Genomic DNA, 14,134 nt, shown 5'->3' with positions numbered 1-14,134 from the left:
AAAGAGATTGTTCAGTTTGAGATTTACAACTTGATGCCCTAAGTCTTGGCACAACACAAAAGGCACTGGCAGACATTTTTACAAGTATAGGCCATCTTTAATTGATCCAAATATATTTCCCATGGAATGTGTCCATGTTTAACTAGACTGGGGCAGAACCTTGTAGTTGGGAAAATATAGTTTAATTCTTCTCGGGATCTCCTCCTGGCTTGGTAAATACTATAAACTATCATCCTCATTCAATGTGAAATTCTCATTGATAAAACATCAAGCAAATGCAACAGTCAAAAGTATAATCTTTCCTTTCTAATGCTTAGTGAATCACATTTCCCTTGTATTAATCCCTACAATCCAATATTCAATATTCAGCACAATCTTGTTTACCTGTAGTCTTTAACTAGCTGGGGTCTTGGTCCATTCAGTGTAGCTTCAGTAGGCTGTGTTAGATGGGGCTGCTGTGGTCTGGTGAGTGAGCCTTGCCGAACATTTGTGGCAGGTAGTCTGTATGCACGATCCTGTGCCTGGGTTACAGCTGACAAGACCTCTTTGTTATCAGGTACTACATAGGAAACGGAGGTGGCTGACTGTTGAACTGGATGATTGGGGCTAGCAGGATACGAAAGCTCTCCAACATCAGATACATAAGACCTGTAGAGAATATAAATACAAGAAAATGCTATGTTCTTGAGAATTGTGGGGGAATAAAACAACTGAACTGCTGAGTTTTATAGGTGCAGGACTTGATCCTTGTTGGTCGCGATGAAATCCATGTTATTTTGTCACAGTCACTTTTATCCGCATTGTTATAGCAAAGACCCAGCAGCTCACGCACTGACCTCTGATTCGCTGCGAAGAGGCCACAGGCAGCTTGGAGGATTAGCAGTGTTGCTTGTCAATCACACAGTACAGCATTTTGCTTCTCTTAAAGACAGGCTACATCATAAAGGGAAGTTGGACTTAAATATTGCTGTAGTGTAATTAATTGCAAGTGAATTCCAGGACAGACAGGAGGATCCCAGACTGATGTTTTTATTCTTTGATGGATGCAGTGCTACAGGGATTCAAGTGGGGAGGAGCAGCATCCATGGCTCTGCAAAGGTCTGAGGGACACTGATAGAGCATCTTCAGAAGGGAGTAGTAACAAATGATTCAGTGACATCAACTCCCAAAGCCTTACCCTGAGAACCTCATAACAGTGCTACCTCATGTGGGTGTGAAGGTCATCAATGCATCCTTATATGTCTTCTCCTGCCCGTCATACCACCAACACATTATCTACGTACCCAACTACCTCATCTTCACACTATTTATCAATGCAACTAGTGTCACAACCTATTAATCACTGCCTATGCATGTTCTCCATTCAGGTCAAGTAGGGTCATCATCCATACCCGGCAAAACACCATCACTGATATGTGGTTTTGTCTCTTACACAGAACAAGGCAAAGAACAGAATGGTGCACAGTAGAACTAGCAGGGTATTTCTAGTTCCTGTAAAGAACACTGAGCCAGTTGTGGCATGGCCCAAAATGCTGCTCATCACTTAGATCACGAACAACAATGGCATATCCGTGCCTTTTACCCCTTCTCAACTCCAGGTTCACTCTCAGCCTGCTATCAAACATTATGTGCAAGGTATTCATGGTGTGACCATTGATCTCCTTCTTCCCAACTCAGTTCTCTTCCCTCACTCCATATTTTATCTTCTAAGTATCTGCTTTTCAAACAGTTGAAAATGCCTGCTTGCCCAGGAACTTCAGTTTCAAGAGGAGGAGGAGGAGGAAAGTGTAACAACAAGGCACGATCACTTAATGTGATACTCTCAGCCACCAGCTCAGATAACGATATTGCACAAAACCTGAAGTCCAGGCAAAAGTTAGGATTACCACATTGAGACTCATCTGGGCACAAGTGGCCTGCAGCCATACAAGTGGTAAAATGTGATCCCATTGCCAGCTTACTGGAGGGTGAAGTGGCAGATCAGTATTCCTACAAAGAACTCAGATGAGGGCTTCAATGGGGACTGGCACACAAGAGAATGCTGATGGGAATGAATACTGACTTGTTGGGTGCATTGGCCAGCCTGCTCCAGCTCGAAGTTGCCAGAGGACATAACACAGAGATTTCCCTCTTCAAGATTTTTACTGCATCTCCCCATCCTGCAGGAGACACAGCTACAGTTACTTCTCTACCTATGCTGCCTTTTTGTGGACAGATCGCCATTCCATTCTGCCCCACCCTATCTTTAGGATGCAACAATACTGTCCTTCAAGTCCAATAACTCATAAAAAACCCATCTATAACAGTTCAAAGAACTTCCAGACACTTGGCAGCAGAAGAACTCCATGGATCATTCCTTATCATAAACCAAAGGACTCCAATGATATATGTGTAGTTTTCAATGCCCATCCCTAATGACCCTCTAATGATTTATCAAAGTCCAGTTTTCTAATTTATACCTTGAAGTAGCAGAATTACAATCAGGTGGACTTTGTTCTTTTATGATTTCACTGATTATGCAGACTGAGTTCCTGACCTGTGTTCCTACCAGCAGACTGGGAATGGGAATAGGAATGGGAAATACTATGCAGCGGCCCCCTACAATCAATTCCTGTAATCTTCTTAGGCCTTCTTAAGTTTTCAGTTATTAATTTAATTCTTGCAAATCCCAATCATTATTCTCATTATTCTGACATTCATCACTACTGAATGTCTATTAATTCCTGTGACCAAGAACGTGTAAGATCAAAATATATTGACTTGCCTGATCCCCTCTTAAATTATATTTACACTGATTCATTCCTCTATACTCTTGACTTCACTTCCTCAAAACTTCTTTCAAGAGCATACAACAGCGATTCTGCCCACCATTTTCCTTAGTTTGCTCTTCTTTTCAGTGATGGGTACACTATGTGCATTCCGCAAGCTATTAAATTCAAAATATTAAATAATATTAAATAATTATTACATAATATTAAATGATTTCCATTGCTCCTAAAAAGGCTTTTGAGGATATCACATTAATTATCTTGAATGAGTCAAGGAATAAAATTCATTTTTGTCTGATATACCCAGTTCTGCCAGCAGTAACTGTGTTACATAGCTGTAGTCCATAGTCCTGATGTACACATTTTTTTCCAAATAAAATAATATTCACCCAATTCCTACACCTTAGTACAGATACTAGAAAACTTTCCAAACTTTTACATTACATCAGCTTAGTGGTGATAACGTGGGGCAGATCCCACTCCTCAACATCTTCAAAGAACTGACAACTCAAACTGACTGTGGCAATCTCAACTCGGTGTATTTCAACTTCAAAAATATTTTTGAACTTCAAACAGAGACTGTGAGTTATACTCAGAAGTTGCTGGAGATCATGACAAAGGAGGACAAAGAAGAAAAGCCTGGCAGAAGAGTAGGAAACATCACTGAGGTGTTATAGAGGAAAGAATTCTGAAGGCTGGCTGCATACACAAAATCAACTGCTGGGACCACTGGTGTATCTAATTTATATAAATGGCCTGACTTCAAAAGTCTAATAATATATGATCAAATTTGCTGATGGCACCAAACTAGCATGAGTAATGAACTGATCTCAAACACTTCCTTAACTATCAGGCTGAGATACTGTAATACTTTGAATTAACCATTTTTTGGGCGGGGGTGGGTGAATACCATCTGCTGCAGAATGATATCAAACCTAATCCATGGTCCAGTAACTGACCAAAGCATGACCTCTACCACACAGATGCTTAGGAAGACCACCACTTGACATTTCCCCTTCATGTCACACACTATCCAGATTGGAACTATTATCATTGTTTCTTTAGTGTTGCTGGATCAAATTCTTGGAAGTTCTTTCATAAAGGCATTGTGCACCTACACCCCAAGGGTTCACAAAGCTCACTAGTACCTACTCAAAGGAAATTAAAGATGGTCAATAAACAGTGACCTAGCCAGTGACTTCCACACCCCACGAACAAATGAAAAAAGGCAACAGAGAGCTCCTGCTATTATGTTGGAAGAGTTGTACCTGGTATCAGGTGACACTGAACCTTCAGAAGATGCTACGTGATAGGGTGATGGAGAAAACCTGTGATCAGCTCGAAACTCTTTATCGCGTCCCATCACATCCCACTCTGGTCGTCGGGTTCGAGCTTTACGAACCTTCTTCACCTCACGAGTGGCGTCTTCCACCAGTTTCTGCTCCTAAGTGAAAAGGTGCGCAAGTTCAGAAATTGTTAAACAACCTAGCCTCAGCTCTGCTGAGCAATGAATTGGATCTGAATGAAGAATAAAGTAGGAAGGAGGGTGAAAAGAAGCAAACGTAAAACTTTATTCGGGTAAACACTCAGCAAGCAAGGATGCATAAGGTATAACTAATTTTAGTGGGAATTCAGGTGTGATCTGTAGGCCCTAGGGAAATTCGCTATTTTGTTTGGAATTTTAAAAATGGCCATTTATTCATAATAGAACCTGGGTTTTATGATACATTAGGTGCTGCACTCATGTTGTGGGTGTATGATACATTAGGCACTGCATTCATGTTATGGGTGTACTTTCATAGCACGTTCGATATTGGTCAGCAGGTGGCAGACAGAAAACATGCACCCTCCATACTTCTACTGCAAATGTAAGATGCCATATGATGCAAAGGTCCAACATCAGCTTTTTAAGGTTGACACTATAGCAGTACTAGTCGAAAAGTATGGTACTGGAAAAGCACAGCAGATCAGGTAGCATCCGAGGAACAGGAGAGTTGACGTTTCGGGCATAAGCCTTTTATCAGGGACTGGGCCTGAAAGATAAGTAGGAGGGTAGGGTGGGGCTGGGGGAAGGTTGCTGGGAAGATGAATAGGCAGATGAAGGTGGGGGCCAGTGAGGTCTGCAGATGCTGGAGAAGAGAGTTGAGAGTGTATTGCTGGAAAAGCACAGCAGGCTAGGCAGCATCCAAAGAGCAGGAAAATAGACGTTTCGGGCCAGAGCCCTTCATCGAGAATGAAGTCAAGAACCTCGGGGGTGGAGAGATAAATGGGAGGGGGGGGGGGGGGTGGGGCTGGGGAGAAGTAGCTGAGAGCATAATAGGTTGGTGGAGGTGGGGGTAAAGGTGATAGGTCAGAGAGGAGGGTGGAGCGGATAGGTGGGAAGGAAGATTGACAGGTGGGACAGGTCATGAGGGCAGTGTTGAGCTGGAAGATTGGAACTGTGGTAAGGTGGGGGAAGGAGAAATGAGGAAACTGGTGAAGTCCACATTGATGCCATGAGTTTGGAGGGTCCCGAGGCAGAACATGAGGCGCTCTTCCTCCAAGCGTCGGGTGGTGAGGGAATGGCATTGAAGGAGGCCCAGGACCTGCATGTCCTCGGCAAAGTGTGAGGGGGAGGTGAAATTTTCAGCCAAGGGGCAGTGGGGTTGGTTGGTGTTTAGCCACAGAGCGGTGGGGTTGGTTGGTGTTCAGCCATGGGGTGGTGGGATTGGTTGGTGTTCAGCCATGGGACGGTGGGATTGGTTGGTGTTTAGCCATGGAGCAGTGGTGGGGGGTGACTGTGATAGTTCAGTCGGGAGGGTGGTGCTGAGTTGGACAGTTGGATCTGGGATGAGATTGGGGGAGGGCAGATTTGGAAACTGGTGAAGACGATGTTGTTGCCAGGTCCCAAGGCGGACAATGAGGCATTCTTCCTCCAGTCATAGGGTGGCTTGGACATGGCTGTGGAAGGTGGCCCAGGACTTGCATGTCTTTGGTGGAGTGGGAAGTGGAGTTGAAGTCTTCGACCATAGAGCGCTGGGGTTGTTTGGTGCATGTGTCCCAGAGATGTTCCCTGAAACGCTCCACAAGTTGGCGTCCTATCTCCCCAATGTAGAGGAGACCACATTGAGAGCAACAGACACAGTAGATGAGGTGGGTGGATGTGCGGGAAAATCTCTGCTGGATGTGAAAAGATCCTTTGGGCCTTGGTTGCAGGTGAGGGGGCAGGTGTGGGTGCAGGTTTTACACTTCTTGCAGTGGCAAGGGAAGATGGCAGGTGTGGATAGTTGGTTAGTGGGTGAATGAACCTAACAAGAGAATCATGGAGGCAATAGTCTGTGCGGAACACAGATAGGGATGGCAGAAATGGCAGAGAATAATGCGCTGTATCTGGAGATTAGTGGGGTGGAAGGTGAAAACCAGTGGGTTTCGATCCTTGTTGTGATTGGAGGGGTGGAGTTCAAGGACAGAGGTGTAGGAAATGGAGGAGTTGTGTTGAGGGCATTGTTGATCATATGGGAGGGTAAATTGTGGTCCTTGAAATAGTAGGCCATCTGGGATGTCCTGGAGTGGAACTGCTCCTCCTGACAGCAGATATAGCAGAGGCGGTGGAATTGGCAGTAAGTGATCGCATTTTTACAGGAGGAGTGGGTGGGAGTCGGTATGTTTGAAGTAGATGTCCATGTTGAGTCGTTGCTGGAGATGGAGATGGAGAGGTGCAGGAAGGGAAGGGAGGTATCCAAGATGGTCCAGGTGAACTTAAGGTCGGGGTAAAAGGTGTTATTGAAGTTGATGAACTGTTCAATCTCTCCGTGGGAGCATGAGGTAGCGCCTTTACAGTCATCAATGTAACGCAAGAAAAGGTGGGGATGGTGCCAGTGTAATTGCGGAAAATGAACTGTTCCATCGAACTCTTACTGTAGTAGTACTAACAACCACATTTGTTCCAATGAACTTAAAGAATTTTTAAAGAATTTTAAAATAATTATTAAAAGAATGTTTACATCAATGGTTTTGGTATCTAGCTTTCTCCAGAATAAGCTGCACTAACATTTCTGGTTATCCCCATACATATGAAGACTGTCTAGAATGCCAATCATTTGTGATAAGTATCTTTCCCACTGAGTAAGTTATGATTACCAGTCTTACAGTTTCTGATTAATAGTGTCAGCTATGAGCATAACAGTAGCTTGCAAATGCAACAGCTACAAATCACTACTTTTGTGAAAATCTCACATTTTTCTCCACATTGAGCTTCCCACATCAATCTAAACAGACCCTCCAGTAATTGAATGTGTGACTCAAGACTTGCAGCTGTGCTACTCCATTCAATCTCCTTTGTTAACAAGTCTAGTTGCTTTGCTGCCTGGGTAGGCAAGTCAATTTCACATCAGAATGAATCAGACAAGAACCTGGAACCAACCATGTGGAACAAAACCTTCAGCGAATCATATTATTTTTGAAAGGCAAATCTCACCAAGAATTCTCAGGTTCAAGCACAGATTCTGCTTTGTAAGCTAGCTTTACTCAGGTTGCCAGTACAACGTCCAAAAAATTAGCTTCAGCAACACAGACACAATGTTCCAGCTCCTCCCACCAAAGCAGAAACATTGGGAGAAAGTGGGTCACTGTAAAAAAAACGTACTTCAACAATCCATGAAAATGTACACATCACCCCACAGGTTGCTCCTATCACCCACAAAAAATTTATTTTGTAAATCAGGCATTCAAAAATTAATTTTCTGATGTTCTTTGTAAACTTCTGTTTAGAAAAATAATGAAGGCCTTCAAACGAGAATTGGATAATTATCCGAAGATTTATTTCAAAATGTGGGAGTATGGGGAACAGCAAGGTTTGAGGTGTGTGTATGTGTGTGTGTGTGTGTGTGTGTGGAGGGGGGTGGAGACAAATGAGTTGCTCTTGCTGAGAGTGTGCATGGAACAAATGGGTCAAATGGCATCCTTCTGCGCTGTAGGCATTCTACAATTTTAGGATAAGAATACATTTCAAACGCAGCCTCCAAAACACTAGTCACATCACTTCAGGCCACACCACAGGCAGATTAATTTTTTTTAAAAGCCCAACATTAATGGATTTCCATATCATTCTTTTCACAAAGATCTGTTCTGATAATGGGGAATCCCAAGATGGAGCAGTCTGTAGAATTGTGACTAACCAGAATGCGGATGGCACCAGCCTTAGAGGAGTTGGAAGAACTGGGATTAATTGCAGGTAAACCAATGTAGACATGATGGACTGAATGGCCTTTTTCAGCACCATAATAACTGTTATTCTGTGAATCTGCTCCATAAAGGCCAGAAAGGAATAAGCTAATAAAACAGAACTCTTCAATGTTCACAGGGACACTAGCCACATGGTGTTTCAGAGTACCCTGATATGTCATGCTCATCAAAACAGTGCATGCTTTGACTTCAGATTCTATGCAAGGAGCCTTCCAAACGTATGAGTCAGCTGGCAATTGCTAAATATAGCATGACATTTGCAAAGAGCTAAACCAGTAACATCATGCAGTTTGTGCAAGCTGATGAAGGTATAGAATGGGGACTATAAGATTTTGGAGCCCAGCTTAATAATAAGTTTGTGATCGTTTTGTGATTTATTGAGGTGTTGTTATGTTATTATTGAAAAAGACTCAGGCCATTCCAAAGCCTTCCCAGTCCATGAAGCTCTTTTCAAATGCAACCACTATTGTATCATAGAAAGGACGGAGGCCAATTCACACACGGAATGTTCCTACAAACTGCAATATCAATATGACCAGATCATTCTTTTCAAGTGATCTTGATTGAGGAATAAATATTGTTCAAATGTCAAAGATAACCCCCTTGTCCTTCTTAAAAATAGCACCATCCAATTTTTTAATATTCATCCACCTGAGCAAGAAGTTAGGGCCTCCGATGAATGCTGATTTGAAAGATGGCATTTCCAGTAGTGCAGCATTCCCTCAGTACCAAATAGAGTGAGAATCGAACCTGAAACGACAAGCTTTTATCTCAAAGTTGAGAGTGCTAGCAACTCAGCCATGGCTGACATCTGGTAGTGGTTCTTAGCAGCAGGGACAAGAATGGAAATCACAGACCCCTGTACTGCTCCTGACCCAGGCACCCAACCTGACATCAACCCCCTGTTACCAGAACCTCTATTGTCAGAGGCCCTGAAGTAACCTCTGATCCTGGGCCTGAACAATTAAGAGGCCAGTCAATTGTAATAAAGACTTTCAGAACATTTTGTTAAAATTAAAATGCTGTGCAATTAAATTTCAGAATGTCAGAAAGACATGTTATTTGGAAGAACAAAATTAAATGTAAAAAAACGACTAACTAAAAAGCAGGCTTCAGGTGCAGATAAAAAGATATATGAAGTGTGAATGATGATGGCTTCTAATTCTTATGGTCTCTTTACCAAAAAATAATACTGTAAGTGCTATGTCCTAGTGAATAAATATGAAGAAGGGGAAGGCATCAATTTTGTTTAAGAGCGCAACACTATATAGAATTCTAATTCACCCCAATACCCCTGCATTTCTTTTCTATTTAAAGCTTATCACACATTTCCCTCTCTATTCCCGTTTGGTCCATTAATTGCATATAGTCCTGTTACAGCTCATTGCACCACAACTGCAGCTGTCAGTTGTAATGAAAACTAACCAGAAGCTGGCGAAGGCAAGATCCAGGCTGTGGAACCTATTAAAGAAAAATCAATTCAATGCCTCAAGGGAATCTTCTTCCATACACAAGGAAGGGAAATTGCACCAGTCTTTTTCAAGGAGAAATTTGAACAAATTCTCCTTTAATTCATTTTCTCCAAGTAAAATGTGTCACAATAGGTATCTGCAAGGGTCCCAGTTACTCTCATCTCTTTCTGAAGTATGTGGATCATCCTCGTTTCACAACCTCTTTGGATCCCTCACACAACTCATTATCTGATATATCGATGTGTGTGTCAATGCTGCTGCCTATTCTCATCCAGAAAAAAATCATCAATTTTGCTTCCAATTTCAATCCTTCCCTCACCTTCAGCTGATCTATCTCTGACACTTTCCTTCCCTTCCTTGATTGTGTTTCCATTTTGTGGGATAAGCTGTACACCAATATCCATGACAAATCAACTCCCAGTTCCCTTGACTATACTTCCTTGCAGACTGTTTCCTGTAAGGAGTCCACTCCAAGCTTCCAGTTTCTCTGAATACGTCACATCTGTTCCAATGATGCAGCATCCCACAGGGGTGCTTCCAATATTTTTTCTCTTCTCCTGAGATTATTCCCAACCCCAGCATGACCATCAGCCATTTCTGACACATTTCCCACACACTTCTGGCCTCACCCCTTCTAATTCATCCCAGAACAATAGGGTTTCCCTTGTCCTCACATTCCACATCAGTAGTCTCCACATTCAAAGGATCACCCTCTGCCTATTCTGTGACCTCCACCACCAAATATATCTTCCTCACCCTGCTCCTCCTGTCAGTATTCCACAGGGACTATTCCCAATATCCTGGTCCTGACGTCATTCTCAGCAGCTCCCCATGACATCTTCTCATGCAATCACAAAAGATATTAAACTTGTTCCTTTATATTCCTCACTGTCTAAGGCCCCAATCAGATATTTCAGATGAAGCAGTAATTTTCTTGTATTCCTTTCAATCTAGTCTACTCTATCCACTGCTCACAATGCAGACTTTTCTACACTGGACAAGATGAAACATAAAGTGAGTGACCATGGGCATGAAAGCAGAACTAGCTAAAGTGAATGAGTAAATTAGTTTCAGGTGCAGGTCAATAAAGATGCGGTAGCAAACGTTAAAGAAGATATTACAGGATACACAGAATAAATATGTTACAATAAGAAATAAAACATCTATGAAGAGGAACCATTTCCATGGTAAACTAAAAATTTAAAGATGCGTATAGGTGTGTGACAGTGCAAGATAAATCAGAAAATTTGACAGGATAAGGAAAAGAGTTTTTAAAAAATGACTAAAAGAGAAGGAGGGACCAACTTGAGTATGAGAGAAAGCTCACTAGAAGTACAAAATAGATAGTAAGAGTTTCTATGGATGTCTAGAAAAAGTTAAGAGTGTAAGTGTTGGTCCTTTGAAAAGTGAGGAAGGGGAATTCATCATGAAAAATAAGATGTCAGATAAAGTGAACAGGCATCTTGTATCAATATTTGCAATAGGGAAAGAAAGTAATATCGTAGAAATAGCTGTAGAGCAGTAAATGGAAGGTAAGGAGGATGTTGGAGCTGCTCATGGGTGAGCAGAATTATTTTTTGAGGCAGCAGTTTCCACAGTCAGAATCATGGCTTTCATACTCATGGCAACCAGATAAGATAATGAAGTGCCTCATAGAAATCTTACTGGGAAAGAGAAAACTTATTTAGTAAAGTGTAGAAGAGAAAGTATGATCTCACCATAATCAAAGGTTTTTTTTTAAAGTAATTGCCCATTACATATTATACACGCAGGTATACTGGAAGTATAAGTGCAATTAACAAACTAACATTAAAGCATTGAGACAAACGGCTGTGGAAAAACCCATCCGTCAGCAGTGGGGGAATTAAAGGACAAATGGTATAAACACCAAAGGACTGAATGATGCACAACGATGGACGTAAACAGAACTTCGTGAAAGGACACCAGAAAACAGATAGGATTGTGAGGGGGAAAATGCAAAACACTACTTCAGTAGGATCCTGGGAAAATAAATAATCGCAGTTTCACAAGGTACCAAACAGAACCTATTCAGTATAATGGAGCTGACAAATGTCCAGGGAGGGATATAATGGTGAGAGGGGAGGTGGCAAGCACTGATATCAATCATGTATATAATCATTGTAACACAAAATGTATAATATCCTGTACTTTACTGGGGGAGGTGGGGGAATTATCTTGAAGTTTGTCTCAGGTAACCTCTTCCAGGCTGTTTTGTCAGGGGCATCAAATGAAGTTTGGATTGTGCTCCTGAACACAGCACTGAGACTCTTCTTTAAAATCTCCCTCCAGCAGAGGAATATAAGAGACTTACAGAAAGGAATGGTACTGAGTAAATTGTTGGAGCTGCTGGTCAATAACTCCCTCTGGTCCTGGTGGAATTCATCCCACAGTTGGAGAAGAAATGGTTAAAAAGATCATTGATGCATTGATTTTAATTTTACAAAATTTCCTAAATGTAGGGGAGGTTTCACTAGATTGAAAAGGAACAAATGTAACTTCTCTTTCAAAAAGGGAGACAGCCAGAAAGCAAGAAACTATAGGCCAGTTAGCTTAACATCCCCAATAGGGAAGATGTCAAAAGTTATTATTAAAGACACTCTCGAAGGCGGGTTACAATGCTTCAAGGTAATCAGGCAGTATCTGAGGAGGCAAATCATATTTAACCAGTCTGTTCATGAGGAAGGAAAATGTGCAGTGAATAAGGATGAACTGGTGGAAGTACTATACTTGGATTTCAACAAGGCATTTGGTAGGTACTACATCATAAGTAATTGCAGAAAATGTAGTTTGTAAGACCATAAGATGTAGAAGCAGACGTAAGCCATGTCATTCAATGGGATAATGGTTAATCTGATAATCCTCAACTCCACTTTCCTGCTTTATCCCCATAACCCTTGATTCCTTTACTAATTAAAACTCTAGCCTTGAACAGACCAAACAACGCAGCTTCAATAGCCTTTTGCATTAAAGAATCACACAGATTCACTATACTTCTCATCTCTGTTTTAAATCAGTGGCCCCTAGCTCTGAGATTATACCCTCTAGTCCTAGACCCTCTCACAAGAAGAAACAGTCTCTCGGCATCGAAACCATCAAACCCCCTAAGACAAATATACATTTCAAGAGTGCAGGCCTAAACTAAGTCTCTCATGAGAAGATCTTCATGCCTAGAATCAATTTGATGAATCTTCTCTAGACTGCTGCCAGTGCCAGTATTCCTTTCCTTAGATATGGAGACCACAACTGTTGTGTAGGGGGTAACACATTTGCATGGATACAAAATCAACTAGCTAAGTACAAATAGAGAGTAGGCATAACTGTGTCACTTTCTGGTTGACAAGATGTAATGAACAGAGTGTCAAAGGTATCAGTGCTCAATGTTTTACAATTTACACAAATAACTTGGATGAAGGAGCCAAAGGTATGTTTGTTAAATTTGCTCACAGAACATAGAAAGTAAGTTGTAAAGAGGATAAAAGGAGGCTACAAAAGGAACATAAATAGGTCAAGTGAATGGCAAAAGACCTGGTAAATGGGAGTGTGGGGAAAATATGAAACTATCCATTTTGGCAGAAAAGTAGAACAAAAAGAATAGAGATCGAGCATTATCTAAATAGTGAATGATTAGAGTTTGTAGATGCATAAGAATCTGGACGTACTAGTGCATGAATCATAGAAGGTTAGTATGTAGGTACAGAAATTAATGAGGACAGTTAACACAATGTTCTTCTTTAGGATGAAGGGAATTGAATACAAAATAGGGAGGTTATGCTTTAGTTATATACAGGGCATTAGACCAGCATTATGTAATTGCTGGGGAATGTACCATAATTTCTATTGAAAAGGTCCTCTGCTGTCATGTTTTTATGCTCTAAAGGGACTGGGAGGACAAGCTGTTGTTTAAAAAAATCCTGCTTCCGAAGGCAGAAAAATGCACACACCTCCCATCCACTGATTGAGAGACACTCTGCTTTAAAATGGATATCTGTTCTGTCAGTGGAGCTGGAAACTTTTGCTATAAATGTTATAAATGCTTGGCTGGGTTTTGAAAGATTCAATTCAGTGATATAATTACTTGAAGAACAATTTAAACTTTTCCAAACTTGTAATAACAAAATCTCTTTTTGATGTCATTTCTTGTTTGTTCACAAATCTAATAGGTACTCAAAAGATTTCAACTTTCTTCCCCTTGCAATTTGAATAATCATTTAAATTCAGAGTTTTTTGTAGATTATGAGAGGTTTGCTATGTCTCTAATCATTTTTAAATAATTCCCATTCCTCAGTTCCTGGGCACTGTGCATATTGCACACTGGGTGAATGATTACAGAAGATAATTGGGAGGTATCTAGGTGGCATGTGAATTCTGAGGGGGCATGGATGAATGCAAGGTTTCATGGGTAGCATTGTTGGGGATGGTGCAGGGATTGAAAAGTGAGATCTAAGGGGCCCTTAAACTATTTTGGAAGCTAGGCTGCTGTGTTGGAGAACTGAGACTGACTGCCTGACCAAACAACTTCCACACCCAAACTCCTAACACAGTCCATTGTAGTTTTCATGATGCACACCTGACCAACGTGTAACTTTGCTATGGATTTTCATCTTTCCATACATGTGAGGCACACAATGCAGAACACAGTGAAAATGTACA

General features: G+C 41.4%; 1 protein-coding gene across 7 annotated transcripts in view; it reads right to left on the bottom strand.

The window, feature by feature from the left end:
- The window catches only part of LOC122557329 (actin-binding protein WASF3-like), a 120,369-nt gene that overhangs the window by 20,469 nt on the left and 85,766 nt on the right, over window positions 1–14,134 (bottom strand). For all 7 annotated transcript variants that reach the window (XM_043704920.2, XM_043704916.2, XM_043704917.2 and 4 more), the window contains 2 exons: window positions 4,037–4,212; window positions 385–648 (listed from right to left, as the gene is read on the bottom strand). In XM_043704920.2, the coding sequence (XP_043560855.1) occupies window positions 385–648; window positions 4,037–4,212 (440 nt within the window). The remainder of the gene's footprint in view (window positions 1–384; window positions 649–4,036; window positions 4,213–14,134) is intronic.

The sequence above is a fragment of the Chiloscyllium plagiosum genome, unplaced genomic scaffold (genome assembly GCF_037043375.1).
Source record: "Chiloscyllium plagiosum isolate Xiang-an unplaced genomic scaffold, Cpla_swu_hap1 HiC_scaffold_11, whole genome shotgun sequence".
Classification (NCBI taxonomy): domain Eukaryota; kingdom Metazoa; phylum Chordata; class Chondrichthyes; order Orectolobiformes; family Hemiscylliidae; genus Chiloscyllium; species Chiloscyllium plagiosum.
The sequence above is the reverse complement of the archived record's forward strand: the minus strand, read 5'-3'. Positions and strand labels throughout refer to the sequence as shown.